This window comes from Lactuca sativa, chromosome 2 (assembly GCF_002870075.4).
Source record: "Lactuca sativa cultivar Salinas chromosome 2, Lsat_Salinas_v11, whole genome shotgun sequence".
Lineage (NCBI taxonomy): Eukaryota > Viridiplantae > Streptophyta > Magnoliopsida > Asterales > Asteraceae > Lactuca > Lactuca sativa.
The window spans coordinates 134,217,881-134,239,699 of record NC_056624.2 but is presented as its reverse complement, the minus strand read 5'-3'; the positions used below and the strand labels follow the sequence as shown (position 1 = coordinate 134,239,699).

At 44.3% G+C, this 21,819-nt stretch overlaps 1 protein-coding gene across 1 annotated transcript; it reads right to left on the bottom strand.

The window, feature by feature from the left end:
- Positions 1–10,108: 10,108 nt before the first annotated feature.
- LOC111912170 (IAA-amino acid hydrolase ILR1) lies at positions 10,109–12,125 on the bottom strand. Its single transcript, XM_023907899.3, has 5 exons — positions 11,561–12,125; positions 11,335–11,460; positions 10,939–11,253; positions 10,728–10,856; positions 10,109–10,627 (listed from the first exon to the last, which is right to left on the bottom strand). The coding sequence occupies exons 1-5, from the start codon at positions 11,924–11,926 to the stop codon at positions 10,232–10,234; spliced, it is 1,332 nt and encodes a 443-aa protein (XP_023763667.1). The 5' UTR covers positions 11,927–12,125; the 3' UTR covers positions 10,109–10,231.
- Between the last annotated feature and the right edge of the window lie 9,694 nt (positions 12,126–21,819).

Genomic DNA, 21,819 nt, shown 5'->3' with positions numbered 1-21,819 from the left:
GGTTTATTAATATATTATAAGAATAATATATTAAAATAGAAATCATGTTTATTTAATTAGTATTGGTCATAAATTAATTAGGAATTAATTTGGTGACTAAAACAGATTAATTAAATTAAGGGGCATAAACTATCAAATGTATGATAGTTGAGTTTTGGGCTAAGGGAACCCAATGGACTAAGGGGGAACGAAATTATGATGAAGGATCATCATATTTTCGTCCAAGGGCCTTATTCCTGAAGGTTCCTTGGGTTGCTTGGTGGATAAGTTATCCATTAGGATTTAGACTGAAACCCTAGCAGCTACCACTATAAATATGACCCCAAGGCTCCAATTTTCGACCACTTGCTTCCAAGAGAAACCCTAGGGCTGAAAATTAGCATCCTCCCTCCTCTCTCAAAGTTTCCTTCTTGCTTGTGGTGTTTGTGATCCATTAGAGGAGTTACAATTGTGACTCTAAGCTCAAGAGAAGAAGAAAAGGAGATCTAAGCCATTTTCTGAAGAGGTAAACATCTAGATCAGATGTGTTAAGTTAATTTCCGAATTATGTATGCTACACTAGGGTTGGAAGTCTTGGATTCAATGCATGTACAATAGAGAAACCTAGATCCAAGCATTAGGGTTTGTATGAGCACACAGGATTGTTCTTATGCATAAAACCCATCAGTATATGGGTCCAATTTTAACTTTTAAAACTCTAGGGTTTGGAATTAAAGTGTGTATGAGAGTTTACAAATTCCAAAACTTGAGGGAAAGTTTTCAACAATACAGTCGATTTCAGTGCATCCAATTCATAGATTTGGGCTTCTAGGGTTGGTTTTACACGTAAAGTTTCCAACTTTACGTGCATACACAAGAGAATGGGGCTTAAACACTAAAATCATCCAACAATAAGCACTTAGGGTTTGGAACAAGGCTATATTTGCATAAAGGTAGCTACATTGAGCTCCTAGAGCTCAATAACATCCAGATCTATGGTCTCCATCCTAAGGAGAGTTCAATTCTCGAGTTTGAATCATATAAACTTCCAAGAGAAACATAAACAAGCATAAAAGAGGGTTTAATGGAAGAATAAGCAAGGTAATAACTTTATTACCAGAATATGTAGCAAATGGGAGCTAGATTTGGATCTTTTCTCTCTGCTATTGGTCTTCTTTCCTTACTTCTCTTCTACAACTTCCAAACTACCACAAAACACTCAAGCTCAACAATGGAGACTAGGTTTACAGAGAAATGCTCTAGAGGTGCTGGAGGCTAGGACGGGAGGCTATAATGACATTTAAATAGGGTACAAACCCTGGGATTTAGGGTTTCTTCCAGACTGGCGGACTCGCTGAGTCCGGAATATGAACTCGTCGAGTGGCCCGCTAAAATGCGTGCAAATCTCGCCCCTACTCGACGAGTTGGGCTACTGACTCGTCGAGTACCTCTTAAGAAGGGAAAATGCTTTATTTAAATTACATACCAGAAATGGGGCGTTACAATTCTCCCCCACTTATCTTAGACTTCGTCCTCGAAGTCTGCTTTTACTGATCCTGAAAATAACTCCGGATAGTGCTCCCTCATCTCCTCCTCAATCTCCCATGTCCACTCTGAACCCTTCCGGTGTTGCCACTGCACCTTCACTAACTGAACCACCTTGTTCCTCAAGGTCTTCGTCTTCCGATCTAAGATCGCAACTGGTCTCTCGATATAATTCAGGTTGCTATCAACCTGAATATCCTCCAATGGCACCACTGCTAACTCATCCACCAAACACTTCCGTAACTGAGAAACGTGGAAAGTGTTGTGGATCTGGCTAAGCTCTGTTGGATGATCCAAACGGTAAGCAACCCGACCTACCCGGGCCAAAACCCTAAAGGGACCAATGAACCTGGGGCCCAGGTTGCCCCTCTTTTGTAACCTGATGACACCCTTCCAGGGTGAGACTTTGAGGAGGACCATATCGCCCATCTGAAACTCCAAGTCTGAACGCCTCCTGTCGGCGTAACTCTTCTGCCGACTCTGCGCAGTCTGCAGTCTACTGCGGACCTGCTAGATCAACTCTGTGGTCTTGAGCACCACCTCAGTACTCTCGCTGACTCTTTGATCGGCCTCGCCCCAACAAATCGGGGTCCTACACTTCCTCCCGTAGAGCATCTCTAAGGGAGGGCGGTCAATGTTGGCGTGGTAACTGTTGTTATATGAAAATTCCGCTAATGGAAGATACATATCCCAACTGCCACCGAATTCTTGTACACATGCTCGAATCATGTCCTTGAGAGTCTGAATCTCCCTCTCGCTTTGCTCATCCATCTGAGGGTGGAAAGCGATGCTGAAGTGAAGACGAGTCCCCATCTCGTCATGAAACCGCTTCCAAAACCTGGAAGTGAATCGGACGTCTCAATCTGATACTACTGATACAGGCACTCCATGTCGTGCCACTACCTCGCGCACAAAAATATCGGCTAGCTTGTCGGCCAATATGCTTACCTGAACCGGTATGAAATGCGCGCTCTTGGTCAGCCGATCCACTATGACCCAAATCGAATCAACTCCATATGCGGTCCTGGGAAGCTTAGTGATGAAATCCATAGTGATATCCTCCCATTTCCACACGGGAATGTCTAACGGTTGCATCTTGCCATGGAGTCTCTGATGCTCCGCCTTGACCTTCCTATAGGTCAGGCATCTCTCTACGTACCAAGCTACGTCCCGCTACATGCAGGGCCACCAATAATCGGGTCGAAGATCTCTGTACATCTTTGTCGCCCCTGGGTGGATGGAGAACCGAGACTTGTGAGCCTCGTCCATCAACACTTGTCGTACTCCGCCCTAGTATGGTACCCAAACTCTCCCATTAAGGGTCAACAATCCTTTATTGTCATAGTCAAAGGATGCTACTCGCCCCACAATCCTCTCACACTTCTGTCTCTCCTCCTTCAGGCCCTCAATATGTGCCTCTCTAATCTGCTACAACAATGGAGTATTCACTATCATCCTCAGACATATATCCCTGATCGGAGCTGCTACCGCCTTGCGGCTCAGGGTGTCGGCCACTACGTTGGCCTTGCCCGGATGATAAAGGATCTCACACTCATAATCCTTTACTATGTCTAACCATCGGCGTTGCCTCATGTTCAGATTCGGCTGATCCATGAGGTACCTCAAACTCTTGTGATCCATGTAAATGGTACAACGAACTCCATAGAGGTAATGCCGCCAAATATAGAGGGCAAACACTACTGCCCCCGGCTCTAAGTCATGTGTCGGATAGTTAGCCTCATGAGGTTTCAACTGTCTAGAGGCATAAGCTATCACATGCCCTCGCTCCATCAACACTGCTCCCATACATGTGATCGAAGCATCACAGTAGACTACAAAGTCATCCACTCCCTCTGGCAGGGTAAGAATTGGCGCCTCACACAATCTATGTCTGAGGGTCTCAAATGTTGCCTGCTGCTTAGGCCCCCACCGAAATGCCACCGACTTCCTAGTCAGTCGAGTGAGTGGAACTGCTATCTTGGAGAAATCCTGGATGAATCTCCTGTAGTACCCTGCCAACCCTAGGAAGCTCCGAATCTCAGATGGAGACCTCGGGACCTCCCACTGCATCACGACCTCTATCTTGGCCGGATCTATTAGTATACCCTTCTGGTTGACGAGGTGTCCAAGGAACTGCACCTCACACAACCCGAACTCATACTTGGAGAACTTCGCGAAAAGTCTCTCCCCCTCAGCGTCTCTAGCACCTCTCTTAGGTGCTCCTCGTGCTACTCCTGAGTCTTGGAATAAACCAAGATGTCATCAATGAACACTATCATAGATCGATCCAGCATTGATCTGCATACACGGTTCATGAGATCCATGAACGCGGCTGGAGCATTGGTGAGCCCGAACGGCATCACCACAAACTCATAATGACCATAGCGGGTCCTAAAAGCGGTCTTCTGCACATCCTCATCCCTGACCCGCATCTGGTGATATCTTGACCGCAGATCAATCTTGGAGAACCAAGATGCTCCCTGAAGCTGGTCAAACAAGTCGTCTATCCTCGGGAGTGAGTAACGATTCTTCACTGTTACCTTGTTCAGCTCCCTGTAATCTATGCACATACGGTGCGACCCATCCTTCTTCCTCACGAACAGGATCGGGGCTCCCCATGGTGAACTAATCGGCCTGATGAAACCCTTGTCTAGCAGCTCATGCAGCTGCGTAGACAAATCCTGCATCTGTGGATGATCCAACCGATATGGTGCCTTGGCTATCGAAGCCGTACCCGGAACCAGGCCAATCCGAAACTCAACCTGTCTTTCCGGAGGTATCCTAGGTAAGTCCACTGGGAATACATCCGGATACTCTCACACTACTGGTACATCATCAACTATCGCCTTACCCTTCTCCCAGGCATCTATAACATAGGCGACGTACCCTGTGCAACCCTGTTACGTAGCATCTCGCTTTCGCTGCTGAACAAAGGACTGGTCCACGCTGTGGCCTCTCGCCCTGAATCACTAACTCTCCCCCACTGGGTGTGCGAACCCTCACTAACTCTAACTCACAATCAATCACTACCCCATCGGGGATCAGCCAATCCATACCCACTATAACCTTATTCCATCACAGGGGAATAGGAACCAAGTCCACTGAAAACTGCTCATCAAATAACTGCAGCGAACACCCCCTATGTACTCTCGCGACCTTAACGGTCCTGTCATCTGCTATCTCAACCTCAAGTGGACAATCCAGCTCCCCCAGAGCTCTGCTAAGCGCAAGTGAAACAAATGATCGGGTAGCCCCCGAGTCAAACAATATTGTAACTGAAATGTCGTTCACTAAGAACGACCCTATACAAAAACATATAACCATGAGAAACAATCAATATCAATAAAAAGATAAGAGGAAAATACATACCCACCACCACATCAGGATTCGCTCGCGCCTCCTCTACTGTCATCTGGAAAGCTCTACTCTTCGCCACTGGCGCCTCATCCTGGCCCTGACGGCCGTCTGTAACCCTCAAAGTAGCAGGGGCAGGTGTCGCCACCTTCCCTGCTGCTACCAAACTCGGACACTGGGACTTTTTATGTCCCCTCTGATTGCAATGGAAGCAAATTAGATCACATGTTGTGGTGGTGGTGGTAGTAGTTGTACAGTCTCTGCTCATATGTCCGGTCCGGCCGCACTTGTAGCAACCACGACTCCTTGCCTTTCACGCCCCATCGTGCAATCTCTCACACTTGCCACACCGACTGTGGCTCTGCTGTCCCATGGACCTATGATCCGATACCTTGGGCCTTTTGCCCGAACTCCCTGTACCAGAAGCCACCTCCGACTTCCTCTTCCTCTCCATCTCCAGATCTATCTCCCTCTTACGAGCCCTCACAATCATATCGTCCAGCGTTTTACAGCTGGACCGGCTCACAAACTGACGGATATCACTCCGCAACATCTCATGATAACGGGCCTTCTTCATTTCCTCATCAATTGCGTACTGAGGAACGAGAAGAGCCCTTTCCCTGAACTTGGCGGTAATCTCCGCCACTATCTTTATAGTCTGAGTGAGATCCTAAAACTCCCTAGCTAACTGTTGCACCTCAATAACCGGTGCAAACTCGGCTCTGAACCTGGTAGTAAAATCAGCCCAGGTCATCGCATCAAGAGCTGCGTCATCCCCAATGGGATGCCCGATCTCCTCCTACCAATCTCGTGCCCTGTCCTTCAGAAGACAGGACGCTAGTCTGACCTTGTCCCCCTCGAGACATCTGCTGGTGCGAAATGCGTTGGCGACATCTGCCAACTGCCTAGTACTCGCTATGGGGTCCCGCGCCCCATGGTAGTCTGGAGCCCCACAAGCTCTGAACTCCCAGAAAGTGAGGGTACGTGACCCCATCATGGTCGTCATCTCAACACGGAATGTGCTCAACCTCTCATCCATCAGCTCCAAAATACCCTCCTTGATCGAACCGAAGATCACAAGAATCTGCTCGTGTATGATGCGAGTAACCTCTGAGGAGAGAAACTCCTTAGTTTGCTCATCCAAATGCTCGGCTCCCGAGCCTGATCCCGATCCCTCACCGGCACCTGAACTGCCGACTGTTGGTCTAGGGCGTAAAACCACCATTCTGAAAACACACAATGACAAAGGTCAGGAATACAAATATATCTCGAGGGATCGCTACTACTACAGTTTCCTGGTCTCATCTCGGCCTTCCTCGATTCAAGTATGGATCCTCTGCTTTCAGTAGTACGGGCCGATACTACCTTCCACATCTATCCGTACTTTCCTCAAGAACTGCCTTGACTCCACTAAGTCACTTCTACTACTACTGATCTCTGCTACTCTCATCCTAGGCTTGCCCTAGGGAAATCTCTGACTCTCCCAAAACCAGTCCTCAGCTGTTGAAGGCCTCATTGTAATGCCAATTAGCCACCACATGGATACCATCACATGCAATGAGGCTCAGATAATCCTTCGAGTAAGGGACTCATCCCTACAACGGTTAGGACTTAAACAAGAGCTGCGCAATCGGGTCAAATCCAACACTCTGAGATTATTCAACCCTGATTGCATGTAACTTTCCACCTAATAGCTAACTCCCATCACTCCAAGTCCCACAAGGCACAAAGCAAGCAGCATTCAGACAAAGGAAACTACTCAAGCAAATCTATCCTTATAATAAGAGATTGAACTAGCATACAATTCTAAGCTCATACTATCAGGCATAACCTAAACAGACTATCATACTACTGTCTACTCAATACTAGCAAGCAATTCTCATAAAGCTGAAACACATATAGCAGGCACATAAGGCACCCTCCTAGATCCTTAGTTCTATTCTAGCATCTGTTCTACTGAAACTATAACTGTAATCATAACATAAACTTGTATGGGCAATTTGGGAGTACTTACTTGAGCTCGGCTAATCGCATGCACCACACATTTTTCTTTGCTTTTTTCAAAAACTCTTCTCTTTTTAAGTTTCTTTTTCAAAAGTTTCTTTCGAAAATGTTTTTCTTTTGAAAACCTTATACCAATTCCTTAGTTTGAGTTCAGACACACCCGAGAGTGTGCCCGAATCCCTCAAACCAAGGCTCTGATACCAACTTGAAACGTCCCAAAAATACCACCCAAAAATTTTTGTTTGAAAACCTTACTAAACCATAATATCCATTACCAAAAGATAAAAACCATGAATCATAAATCTCAAAATGTCATAATAAATTTATCAAATCGAACTAGTGTCAAAATCATATCAGAATATCAGAGTCTATCTCCCAGGCTAAACTGTGGTGTGTGTCATGCGATCATCCCGAGCCCTTCCCTTTGCTAGCTGAAGTACCTGAAATCAAAAACTGAAACTGTAAGCACGAAGCTTAGTGAGCTCCCCCAAACTACCACATACCATACAATAACACATAAACCAAATATTGGACCATGCCTACTGCATCGAACCAAAGTCCGGAAACTGCATCGGACCGAAGTCCGGAACTAACCAGGGCCTTGCCCTCTGCATCAAACTAGAGTCCGGAACTAACCAGGGCCTTGCCCTCTGCATCGGACCGAAGTCCGAAAACTGACTGAACATAGCATGGCATAACATAACTACTAGCATAAACACATATAAGGCATACTGCATCGGACCGAAGTCTGGAACACAAAACACAAAGACATGCTTGAATCACAAAGACATCAAGTACACTAAGCTACTGCATCGGACCAAAGTCCAGAACTACTGCTAACTAAACGAGCCAGCATTGTGGCTGTAGACTTGTTCCTACTGGAAGGAAACTCACCTCGTAACGCTGGCTGTTGAGATGCTAAGTCTGAAACTGTCTGACTGTTGCTCCGGAACTCCCCGACTACAAATCCCATAAACACTATATCAAATACTGATAAAATCTTAGGGTAAAAAGACTATTTTACCCCTGGTCAACGTCAACATCCTGGTCAAAGTCATCTTTCAGTTGACCGGACTCGCCGAGTTGGGCCGCCAACTCGCCGAGTCCCTAGCATTCTTTCTGATCCTCTACCCGCTTCTACTCGTCGAGTGTGGCAAAGACTCGATGAGTTCTTCTTCGATACTAACATCGAGTCTAACTTCATCCGACTCGCCGAGTTGTATGAACAACTCGTCGAGTTCTCCTTCATCATATGAACTCAGCCAGTCTGTGACTCGCCGAGTTATATGAACAACTTGTCGAGTCTGTTCTTGAGGCAAGAAGATTACCTTGGACTCGTTAAGTCCAAAGGACGACTCGTCGAGTCTCATGCATGCCATTACTATACAGTCGATTTCAATGCATCCAATTCATAGATCTGGGCTTCTAGGGTTGGTTTTACACGTAAAGTTTCCAACTTTACATGCATGCACAAGAGAATGGGGCTTAAACACTAAAATCATCCAACAATAAGCACTTAGGGTTTGGAACAAGGCTATATTTGCATAAAGGTAGCTACATTGAGCTCCTAGAGCTCAATAACATCCATATCTATGGTCTCCATCCTAAGGAGAGTTCAATTCTCGAGTCTGAATCATATAAAGTTCCAAGAGAAACATAAACAAGCATAAAAGAAGGTTTAATGGAAGAATAAGCAAGGTAATAACTTTATTACCAGAATATGTAGCAAATGGGAGCTAGATTCTGGATCTCTTCTCTCTTCTATTGGTCTTCTTTCCTTCCTTCTCTTCTACAACTTCCAAACTAACACAAAACACTCAAGCTCAACAATGGAGACTAGGTTCACATATAAATGCTCTAGAGGTGCTGGAGGCTGGGATGGGAGGCTATAATGACGTTTAAATAGGATACAAACCCTGAGATTTAGGGTTTCTTCCAGACAGGCGGACTCGTCGAGTCCGGAATATGAACTCATCAAGTCGCCCACTAAAACGCGTGCAAATCTCGCCCCTACTCAACGAGTTGGGCTACTGACTCGTCGAGTACCTCTTAAGAAAGGAAAATACTTTATTTAAATTACATACCAGAAATGAGGCGTTACATTGTTACAAATAGTTATTACCTTAATTGTTAATTAGGGTTTCATTACGTGTATGTTTAGAGTACGGAGACGTTTTTCACCAACTTCTCAACCTTGTGAGTTGCGGAGTAGTTACTCTGATTAGCGAAGCGAGTTTTCTCTCTATACTTTATACTGCAACATGTATCATTGTGTGTAGGATGTTGTTATGTTGTAATGATCTATTAGTTTGGTAGAACTGTTATGATTACTTGTATTTGTTGGTTATTGTTTTGGTTGTTTGCACTGGCAGAGCCAGTAGCGGGGCAGCCGGATGCTACGCCCCCTCCAACTTCTTCAATCGAAATAATATACGGCCCACATAAATGCTTAATATCAAAATTTTAAGCCCACATTCGTAAACCCTTTAAATTCCCCAGCCCCCCTTGAAATTAACTTTACCCCAGTTATCATTTTTAAATAACATATACAACCTACAAGACAAAACATGCACAATACCCTTCTATCCATATTATTAAATTCAATGAAATAGTGCTACTCTTTAACTAATACAAGATAGTTTTTAATTCTAATAATACATTTAATATTTTATTAATTTGCAATTAATAATATATATTATTGGTAATTTGGTTCGTGAGCAAATAAAAACATCATTTTTTTTCAAAAACATAAAATAAAACGTTTACGGCCCATAACTATATGCACTGTCAAAACGATATAAGCCCTTGTTATCTTTAAATTCTGGCTTCCCCTGGTTGTTTGTATATGTCGACATATTATTGTTGGGTTGAAACGGTTTTACTCTGTGTTATAGGCCAAGCTATTCGGGTGGTCCAACTAATACTATAGGCCCAAAGGGAGCGGTCCAAGGGGACATGATTCGATATTGAAACGACATTTGAACATGTCATATTGTCATGCTATGTTAGGGGTTGATGTATATCATGTCACCTAGGTGCCACATAGCCATATAGATGTCATCTCCTCTTTTACCATGCCCATGTCACCCCAAACCTAATAATATGGTGAAGATTATGTTACTAATTTCACTTTTTTAGTAGGCATGTGACATTCTAATTTAAAAACTTCAAGTCCGTTGTTTCCCATGGATGTAAAACCTAATCAAAAGCATTTCAAAAAGAAAACTTAGTGAATGTCCATAAAATTGCCACCAAATAACCAAAATGACATTTTTTACAAATCTCTATACTGTTTAGCCATCACATTATTCATCTTGTTCTTTCGCACATGAAAACTTAGGCTAAAAGCTTACAACTCATCACGCTCAATGACACCACCACCACCATGTCTATCCAAATAAGAAATCGCCACCGCAGCATGAAATGCTGCTCCAATCGGAAGCGCCTCTTCATCAATAACAAAATACGGTGAATGTAAATGCTCCGGCGGTGTTTTCGTCTTGTTATTGCTTCCTATTACGAACATAACCGCCGGCATTTTCTGTGTAAAAAAACTGAAATCTTCACCTCCCATCGTCACCGGAAGCACCTGCATATTGGGTTTTCCGAGTATGATTTCCGCCACCGTCTTTGCGTGTTCGTATAATCCTTCGTCGTTTTCCGTCACCGGGTATGGCAGCGGCGTTTCATCCATGAAATCCAGTTCTGCTTCGCACCGGTGAACGCCGGCCTGCGTCTCTATCACCTGAAATCAAAAATTGAATACACACAGACACAATGCAATTATCAATTGGGCTTCCTTCAAGGTTATTGATCTCGATTACTAGATGATTTTAAGTGTTTACCTGTTTAATCCTTTCTTTGGTGTCTATAAGACCTTGAGAAGACAAGCTTCGATATGTTCCCCCAATTTTTACACTCTCTGGAATCACATTGTCTGCTTTCCCTCCGATAATGTATCCGATCGTCACAACCTGAAATCAATCACCGGAAAATAATCGGAACCCTAAAATCACATAAATAGATTACTTTAAATAAGTCGCAGATTAAGATTACTCTGGACTCGAGTGGATCGGTTTCGCGAGATACAATCTGTTGTAGAGCAACAACCGCCATTGATGCTGCAAGAATCGGATCTTTCGATAACTGTGGGGTTGCAGCATGTCCACCGGTACCCTTAATGGTGGCTGTAAACCTTCCGGCGCCGGCTAACACCGGACCTGGCCGTGAAGCTACGACACCCACCGGATACGACGGATAAACGTGGAGGGCAAAGGCGGCTTTGATGTTGTCCAGTGCGCTGTGTTTTAGCATATGATAAGCTCCGGCGAAACCCTCTTCGCCGGGCTGGAAAACCAGTTTCACGGTGCCCTTTTAAGAGTAAACAACAGAAGCATAAGCTTCATGCTTTACAGGTTGTACATCGTGCATTAGATATAGTACTTCTTTTACCTTGAGTTCGTGTCTCCTCGCTTGGAGCAATTTAGCAGCTCCAAGTAGCATTGCTACATGAGAATCGTGACCACAGGCGTGCATTTTTCCGGCGATCTTGCTCCGGTGATCCCAATCGACTAGTTCCTGATATTTTCCGATGGAGGAGATGAAACTTTGGGATGTTTATTGTTTAAAACGAGAGAAATTAAACATGAAACCTCAAAATATTCAGAGAAAAAAGAACCTGGATTGGTAAAGCGTCCATGTCCGCTCGGAGAGCAAAGAATGGTTGTTCGCCGGAACCAATGGTGGCGACAACACCGGTCTCCGCCACCGGCCATGTGTACTCGACGCCAAGCTTGTCGAGCTCTGCTCTTATCACTTCACTCGTCTTGTATTCTTGAAACCCTAGCTCCGGATACTCATGGATTTTCCGGCGAATGCTTCTAACCCAGTTAAAAAGCTCCGGCGACTTCGCATCCTCCAAAAGCCGCTGACCAAGGGGACCAATTACCTCCGGTTTCAAATGGGTCGCAGAAGTCCGGAGTGATGAGTGTAAGAGAACAACGGCGAAGACCAGAAAGAGGAATCGCCGACGAGATAATCTCATCGTTGACCAAATGGCGTCGATTGCAGTACTGAGCCACGGAGTTTTTTATATTCAAATGGCCGGCGTCATAGAGACAAAAACAAAGGAGTTTAAATCAAGATAAAAAGAATTTCACTTTGACACCCTTAAATGTTACATTTAGTACCCGAAATAACTATGATCCAATCTTCCATACTAAGTATGTAATCTTACTTGATAGTTTGATACAATGTCATAATCCAATGTTTTGCATATTTCGGCATAAATGTATTTCCATTGCTCAACACTAAAATGGAGTTTGTATTCGAACCATAAAACATTAAATTGGTCACTAAATTAGTGATTGTTTAACTTTAAAATGGAGTTTGTATTTCAACCAAACATTAAAATTATGTTTTTTTAGAGGTCATGTGAATTGGCCTTCATATTTGGTATGTAAAGTTTTCCTAAACTCTAAAATAATGTTTTTTAAAGGTGGATTGGAATGAAAATATTTTTTTTATTGGTTTTTATAATAGTGTTTTAGTGGTTGGTTAGAGTTGGTCTTAGTAATATTTATTTTTATGATAGTTTGTCAGAAAGCAGTTATAAATTTTTTATAGACACTATAAATATATAGTTAAAAATAGTGAGTTCATAAGGTCTTTCAAATTACCTGAAACTTTGTGAGATTTTTGTAACTGCTGAAGTTTGTTTCACAATACACATTTTACTGACTTGCTTTATGTAACGTCCGTTGTTTGAGTTAGAAGTTGTAGAGACCGAACTTTGTAAGATTTTGCCATAAATATCATTTAGTTGGTTTTCCATCATATAACAGGTTACTATGTCACATGATTGCCATTTAATTGGTTTTCCACTCTCTCACCCTTCAATTCGTTTACATTTCTCTATCCATCGCGGACCACTGTCATCGGCTTACCTAGGGGCGCTGCAAGTTAATTTGAGGCCCATGGCAAAAACAAAAAATGATGTCTTTCATAGTAATCGTAAACGACAATGCAATAATGTTTATAAAGACGAGTATAGGGATCTTTTGTGATATGGGCCTTGGACTTAACAACATCACTTGTTGATTCTGATTGGGTTGAGCCCTATAATCACATCAATGGAGAGATAATGACAGTCGACGTCCGGGAGGTGGTCCCGGGACGAAGCTCCACCGATCTAGTTAGTGTATGTTTGAGGATAAATTAATTAGGGTCTTTTGATGGAGAGAAGGTGATACCTTCTTCTTGGAGAATAAGGGTCATTTTATACTTGTTGTTCCTAGTGCACGATCCCAATAGTATCCTTTGTCCCGTCTGGGACGACAGGACGTGGAGGAGTCTCATTGGTGGATTGTGCACCACTAGTCATCATATGTTATTGGTGCAGAGTAAACAGAGGACATCGCTATGGGCGCCATACGTGTCGCTCTGGGAGACGACTAGATGTGTTTTGTCCTATTATAGACCGGACATTGTCATCAAGAATTGGACCTGGGCGCAAGGTCGCTAAGCGTAAGGATCTTAGCACGAGGGCGAGGGCCCGGGTCTGGCATTAGGATAGATTTGCGATCATTAGCTAGGTCGCCTAAAGATAACAATTATGTTATCTTTAACGTATTCCTTGTGGGATACGTTAACAAGTACCCTAGGCTAGTAAACGCCGGCGTTAGCCTAGCGTAGCTGAGTTGTTCTAGCTTAGATCAAGACATGTGTTCGGTGTAGATGGCCTCGACGTTCGCTGATGTGTCGAAGCCGTCTGCGCAGACGGTTTCATCATGGTAACTGTTCGGCATTCCTAGTTTGCATTTAAAACCTCCCTTATCAAGGATGGTTTTCTTCTTTGTACTTCCCACTTCTTCAATGACTTCTATCTCTTCTTTTGTTTACCTTCTCGTCCACCTTGTTCTTGTACTTCAAGAGAAAATGGCAACACCACAAAATGGAATCGAGCCAACCCTAAGAGAGTTTGAAGCTCTTCAAACCAGGTTCGGCTTTATACCTGAACACGGGGTGCAGTATCCTAGGAAAAGGTGGTCATCTCTTGTCCTCCGAAAGGAAAGGTCATAGTCCCCATTCCGACCTTTAAGGTAGGTCCGAGGTTGCCAACAACTGATTTTTTTGATGAGATCATGCGTCGATATGGCTTCTCCTTGGATGATATGGCTCCCAACGCCGTCAATAAAATCATGGGCTTTGAACTAGCTTGTCGAGCCCTTTAGGTGTCACCTCAGTTCTGAGCCTTCAAGGTATTTTTCAACTCTTCTTCTCAATCTGGCATTCATACCTTATCCCAAAGGTGAGGCATTCATATGTTCATCGTTAACCAGAGAGCGTCCAAGAATAATCGGAAATATAAGTGATTTTTGGTGAAGTGCAACTTGGTTGGTTACGACTATCCCTGGGTGACCGTTTACTATGATCGGTCGCCCAAACCGTGGGGTGCTAGCCTAACTGTGGTGCAAGCGCTGGGGGTTTCTACTTCACTGGGGAATACTAGGAGGATCACATCCTAACCGCGGTCGGGATGAGTGCCACATGGAGGGATCGAGGGATGATTCCTCAATACTTTTTGGAGAAAGACGGTAAGTGCTCTCCCCCCCCCCCCTCCAAAGATATATTTTTAGGGGAATCAATTTACTCATATCGTTTTACTTCTTTCTTTTGTAGGTCACGGGAGGATTTTTCCCTTTGAAATGGTGATGCGGGGCAAATTCAATGGTGGACGAGGAGTTGAAAAAGGCCTTTCTTGTTCCGCAATACGTGGCGGACGAGGAGATGAAGAAGGCCCGGTATCATGAGATGTTGCGGAGTGATATCCGCCAGTTTGTGAGTCGCTCCAACTACAAGACGCTGGAGGACATGATTGCGAGGGCTCATGAGAGAGAGATCGATTTAGAGATGGAGAGGAAGAGGAAGCCATAGGTGGCATCTGGCATGCCGAGTTTGGGAAAAAGCCCAAAATGTCTGACAACAGGTCTAGGAGCCAGCAGTGACACAACTGTTGTGGAAAATGTGGCAAGTTTCACGATGGGGTGTGCAAGGCAGGGAGTTCTGGCTACTTCAAGTGCGGCCGAACTGGGCATATGAGTTGGGATTGTACAACTACTACCACCACCACCACATCATCAGATCTGATTTGCTTTCAGTGCAATCAGAGGGGACATAGGCGGTCCCAGTGCCCGAGTTTAGCAACAGCAGGACATGTGGTGGCACCTGCTCCTACCACTTTGAGGATTACAAACAGTCGTCAGGGTCGGGCTGAGGCGCCGGTGGTGAAGAACAGAGCCTTCCAATTGACAACAGAGGAGGCACGAGCAAATCCTAATGTGGTTACGGGTATGTATCTTCTCCGTTATCTTTTTATTATTTCTAATTATTACTCATGTTTATGTGTTTTGTTATAGGATTGTTCTTAGTGAACGACATATCAGCTTTGGTACTGTTTGATTCGGGGGCTACCCGATTCTTTGTGTCGCTCACACTTAGCAAGCGATTTAGTAGAGCTCCGGGGGAGCTGGGTTGCCCACTAGATGTAGAGATAGTGGATGATAGGACTGTCAGGGTCGCGAGGGTTCATAGAGGATGTATGCTACGGTTGTTCGATCAGTAGTTTTCTGTGGATCTGGTTTCTATTCCCCTGCGAGGGAATAAGGTTATAGTTGGTATGGACTGGTTGAGCCCAAATGGGGTAGTGATTGACTATGAGCAGCAACTAGTGAGGGTTAGTACTCCTAATGGGGGAGAGCTAGTGATTCAGGGTGAGAGGCCACAACGCGGACCGATTCTCTGTTCAGCAATGAGGGCGAGGTGCCACCTTCAGCAGGGTTGCACCGGATACGTTGCCTATGTCATGGATACCCGGGATAAGGGTAAGGCGACAGTTGATGATGTATCGGTAGTGCGAGAGTACCCGAACGTATTCCCGAAAGATTTACTTGGGATACCTCCGGAGAGACAGGTTGAGTTTAGGATTGACCTGGTCCCTGGTTTGGCTCCGATAGCTAAGGGACCATATTGGATGGCTCCTCCCGAGATGCAGGAGTTGTATACGTAGATACAAGAGCTGCTAGACAAAGGTTTTATCAGGCCGAGCAGTTCACCATGGGGAGCCCCAATCCTGTTTGTGAAGATGAAGGACGGGTCACATCGTGATAGTTTCATTTTTGTTGCTTCTTTTCATAGTTTATTTTTAGTTAAAACCATCTCATTTTAGTCAATATTCATGCATATTTTCTCTTTTTGTCATTTTTCTCCTTTACCGGGTGCTTTCTAGTCTTTTGAGCTTAATTGCAGGATTTACCGAAGACTATTTGTTATTGGAGGCTTAGAAGGATGCGGGACTTATGGAGGCATGTGATTTGTTTGTGGACTTGAAGTGGTGTGATTGGGCTTGGTGCTTTCCTAAAAGAAGAAATCAATTTGGATTTAATTTACGGGCAAGGATGATGATGAGGCGACGCGGAATCGAGCTACAAGAAAATTTAAGGAGTATTGGGTCAATCATTAGAAGGCTTGGGAATGGCAAATGGGTCCTAAAGAGTTATGATTGTGGGCTGAAGTTGAAGAAGTGAAGATTGGGCTAAAATGCATGATTAATGGCCCAAGTCTCACATTCAGCGTGACCCACGCGGTCCGCGTGAAATCATACGCGGTCCGCGTGAATTGCCCTGAGCTGATTCCGGGTTTGACTTGTTGACTCTATTTGTGAAAGTTTGGTGGGTGACTTTTGGCACCTTTTTGAATCCGGAAATCAACCCCCTTTTGCTGGAGATTGGAGCCATTTTTTAGGGGAGGACTTGAAGAACACACACCATATTCTCTCCAAGAGCTTTGGAAGATTTGAAGAATTTTTGGAAGATTAGTGTAATTTCCTTTCATCTTGCATCTAAGACAATGTTTGATACCACTAAACTATATTGTTTTTCTTTTACTTTGGCCATGCTTGGCTAAATTTTCATTTGGTTGATTAGGGTTTAACCCATGGATGATTATTTGCTTTGAAGATTTATCATTACATTTGAGTTTGATGCTTATGGGAATTTTTTCTAGTTAAACATCTTGTTGTGTTTATTTATCTTTGATCATGAGCTTGGATGAATGAATGCTTGTTATTGTTGATTAATTTCTTGGTTAAGTAATAGACCTTCAAATTAGTAAGAAACAAATGGTTTATATGTTTGTTTTCATTTCATTTAGACCATGGAAATGTTTCTTCCATAATGATAATGTAAGCATTTGATTATCTTTTGGACTTGGTAACTTTTACAACTTAAAGCTAATTGATTTTCACAAGATTTTATGCTTCATTGATTTTGTGACTTCAATTAAGGAAATGTGTTAAGAGCTCTTCTAACCATTTTAATATCTAAGAAGAGTTGAGGCAATTTGTGCTTATGAATTGCTATAGCCAAGTTAAACCAATTCACAAGTGTTATTCCATTAAGTCTAATGATAAGTCAATCATATCATCCATGAGGTGTTCCCCAAAATCAACCAATTCCACTTCTTTGCATTTAATTCAATCTTCTACTTGTTTACTTGTCATATTTTCATTCTTGCTAGTTTTAATTTTTGTCAAACAATCGAAAGAACTACCCCCCCCCCCCCCCATTTTATTTTTTTATTGTTATTTTACAAGTATTTTTACAAAGAGATGTTTCATAAAGTTATAAATTGAACCAATCTTCGTGGATACGATCCCTTTACCACTATACATTATTTTAGTGTGTAATATTTAGGGTATTAATTTTGTTGGCCTCGACAACCACCACATCGCATGTGCATAGATTACCGGGAGCTGAACAAGGTAACGGTGAAGAACCGTTACCCACTTCTGAGGATAGACGATTTGTTTGATCAACTTCAGGGAGCATCTTGGTTCTCCAAGATTGATCTACGGTCAGGGTATCACTAGATGCGAGTCAGAGATGATGATGTACAGAAGACAACTTTTAGGACTCGCTATGGTCATTATGAGTTTGTGGTGATGTCATTTAGGCTCACCAATGATCCATCCACGTTCATGGACCTTATGAACCGAGTGTGCAGACCGATGTTGGATCGGTCTGTAATAGTTTTCATTGATGACATCTTGGTTTACTCCAAGACTTAGGAGCAGCATGAGGAGCACCTGAGAGAGGTGTTGGAGACACTGAGGAGGGAGAGACTTTTCGCAAGGTTCTCAAAGTGTGAGTTCTGGTTGCGCGAGGTGTAGTTCCTAGGGCATCTCATCAACCAGAAGGGTATTTTGGTCGATTCGGCCAAGATAAAGGTTGTGATGCAGTGGGAGATTATGAGGTCTCCAACTGAGATTCGGAGTTTCCTGGATCTAGCGGGTTATTACCGGAGATTTATTCAGGACTTCTCCAAGATCGCAGTTCCTTTGACCCGACTGACCAAGAAGTCGGTGGTTTTCTTATGGGGGCCTGAGCAGCAGGAAACCTTCGAGACTCTAAGACAGCGGTTCTGTGAGGCACTGATTTTGACTTTGCCCGAGGGAGTAGATGACTTTGTGGTGTACTGTGACGCGTCAATTATGGGCATGGGTGCAGTTATAATGCATAGGGGTCATGTAATATCCTACGCGTCGAGGCAGCTGAAGCCTCATGAGGCTAACTATCCGACGCACGATTTAGAGCTGGGGCCAGTGGTATTCGCCCTCAAGATTTGGCGGCATTACCTCTACGGGGTCCAGTGTACCATTTACACGGATCACAAGAGTTTGAGGTACCTCATGGATCAGCCACTTCTGAACATGAGGCAGCATCGGTGGTTTTATGTGGTGAAGGACTATGATTATGAGATCCTTTACCACCCGGGCAAGGCCGACGTAGTGGTCGATGCCCTGAGCCACAAGGCGGTAGCGACCCCGATCCGAGACATCTGTTTGAGTATGACAGTGATTACTCCATTACTGGAGTAGATCCGAGAGGCGTAAGTTGAGGGCCTGCAGGAGGATCTCCAGAAGTGCGAGAGGATTGTGGGCCGAGTGGCCTCATTTGATTACGGCAGCCGAGGGTTGTTGACCCTACATGGGAGGGTCTAGGTACCGTACTGGGGCAGAGTATGGTAGGCATTGATGGATGAGGCCCACAAGTCTAGGTTCTCCATCCATCCGGGAGCGACGAAGATGTACAAAGATCTTCGACCCGATTAATGGTGGCCCTTCATGAAGCGGGACATAGCTTGGTATGTGGAGAGATGCCTAACCTGCAGGAAGGTCAAGGAAGAGCACAAGAGACTGCACGACAAGATGCAACCGTTAGACATTCCCATGTGGAAATGGGAGGATATCACCATGAATTTCATTACTAATCCTCCCAGGACCGCACGTGGGGTCGATTCGATATGGGTCATCATGGATCGGTTGACCAAGAGCGCCCACTTTATACCAATCCAAGAGAGCATCTCGGCCGAGAAGTTGGATGAGATTTATGTGCGAGATATAATGGCACGTCATGGAGTGCCTGTCTCGGTAGTGTCAGACCGAGATGTCCGTTTCACTACCAGATTTTGGAAGCGGTTTCACGAGGAGATGGGTACTCGTCTCTACTTTAGCACCGGTTTCCACCCTTAGATGGACAGGAAGAGCGAGAGGACGATCCAAACTCTCGAGGACATGTTACACACATGCGTGTTAGATTTCGGTGGCAGTTAGGATACGTATCTTCCGTTAGCGGAATTTTCGTATAACAACATTTACCATGCCAGTATAGATCGACCTCCCTTTGAGAGGCTCTATGGGAGGAAGTATAGGACCCCAATCTGTTGGGGTGAGGTCGGTCAGAGGGTCATGGGGAGTACAGAGGTGGTACTCAAGACCACAGAGTGGATTCAACAGGTCCGGAGTAGACTCCAAACTGCTCAGAGTCGGCAGAAGAGCTATGCCGACAAGAGGCGTTCAAAATTAAAGTTCCAGGTGGCCGACATGGTCCTTCTGAAGGTGTTACCGTGGAAGAGGGTTATTAGGTTTCGGAAGCGGGGCAAGCTGGGCCCCAGGTTCATAGGTTTGTTTAGGGTGTTGGCCCGGTGGGCCGGGTTGCTTACCGATTAGATCTTCCAGCAGAGCTCAACCAGATTCATAACACTTTCCATGTGTCTCAGTTGCGGAACTGCTTAGTGGATAAGTCAGCAGTGGTACTCCTTGAGGATATTCGGGTTAATGACAACCTGATCTACATTGAGAGACCAGCGGTGATTCTAGATCGCAAGACGAAGGAGTTAAGGAACAATAGGGTTGAGTTAGTTAAGGTGTAGTGGCAGCACTGCAACGGTTCAAAGTGGACATGGGAGCCCGAGGAAGAGGTGGGGGAGAACTACCCGAAGTTGTTTTCAGATGTAGCAGACTTCGAGGACGAAGTCTAAGACAAGTGGGGGAGAATTGTAACGTCCGGTTCCCTAGTACACATTTAATTAAGTATTTATTTATTTTGAAAGAAGGACTCGACGAGTTGGTAGCCCTAACTCGTCGAGTAGAGGATAGTTTGTGCGCAGGGTTTTAATGAGCTACTCGATGAGTCATAGCCTGGACTCAACGAGTAGGACAGGCTGGATGAAACCCTAATCTCTAGGGTTTGCACCCTATTTAAGCATCATATTTGGCCTCCATTCTAACCTCCATCACCCCAAACCCCGATATTGAAACCCTAATACGCCATAAGTGACTTTGAGCTATTTCTTGCCATTTTGAGTGTTATTTGTGCCTTTTGAAGCTTGTGGAAGAAGTAGAAGATAGAAGACTCAAGAAGGAAGGAGTAGATCCAGGAACTACACTCCATTGGCTACAATTTATGGTAATCAAGTTACCAACTTGATCATTCTTCTCTTAGATCTACTTGTGTCCATTTTATGAAAGTTTTGGTTCAAGAACCTTGGTCCTTGAGGTTGGAACGTAATGACCATGGAAGCCCCATGCTAGCTTATAAGCAATTTTATCGTCTTTTTAGACCTAAATGACCATGCATGGAAGGAAAGCTCGGAACTTTATGTGTCCAACAGGTGTTAAAACCCTAGATCTAGGTTTGTATGTGTGGATTTGAGATTCTATGGCATTTTGGACAAGATCCATGCCTTATAGGAACTAGGGTTTTGTCTAAACCCTCTTAGGAGAGTTATGAACGGGTAAAGTTGGAAACTTTACCCTTAGAAAGGCCTATCCAGTGGGAAAACGAACTAAGAACCTTGGATCTATAAGATAGGGGCTTAATCTGTTAAGATGGCCAAACAGACAAAAGGACCCATCGAGTCCATAAGGGAACTCGACGAGTCGTATCGTGTTGTTTGATTTTAGTTATTAGAACTCGACGAGTCTGTAGAGGGACTTAACGTGTGGATGAGCCAAGTCGCGACTAATCAGCCCGATAGAACTCGACGAGTCGGTGGAACGACTCGGCGAGTTGATTCGTGTTTTCAAGATATCTGAGTTATAGAACTCGGCGAGTAGAAAGGTTGACTCGGTGAGTTGGTCAAGCCAGAATGTTGACTTTGACCAGAGCGTTGACTTTGACCAGGGGTAAAATGGTCATTTTACCCTAGGAAGAGTCATCAGTTTTTGATTAAGTGTTATTTTGGAATTTATAGCCGGAGAGTCGCCGGAGTAGCAGACAGGGATTCCTCACTCGAGTTCAACATTTATTTTGAGAGGCGAGTCTTCTCCTATAGGAACGAGTCTAAGGCACCAAGGTCGACCTGTTTATTTGTGATTGTATGTGTCGAGGTTAGCCCGATGCAGTTAGTATGCTTGATGTCTTCGTGATTCTTGCGTGTGTATCATTATGTGTTCCAGACTTTGGTCCGATGTCGAGGCAAGCCTGAGGAATGTTAGCTTTATTTTTATTCTTATGTCATGTATATGATTATGTTATGCTCATGATATGTATACCGGATTTCGGTCTGATGTCGGGCGGGGCCCGATGCAGTGGACTA

Coding starts and splice junctions, on each gene's coding strand:
- LOC111912170 (XM_023907899.3), bottom strand. CDS start 11,926: ATGAGATTATCTCGTCGGCGATTCCTCTTTCTGGTCTTCGCCGTTGTT. Junction 11,461..11,560: donor TGGACGCTTTACCAATCCAG/GTTCTTTTTTCT, acceptor GGAAAATATCAG/GAACTAGTCGATTGGGATCA. Junction 11,254..11,334: donor CGAGGAGACACGAACTCAAG/GTAAAAGAAGTA, acceptor TACTCTTAAAAG/GGCACCGTGAAACTGGTTTT.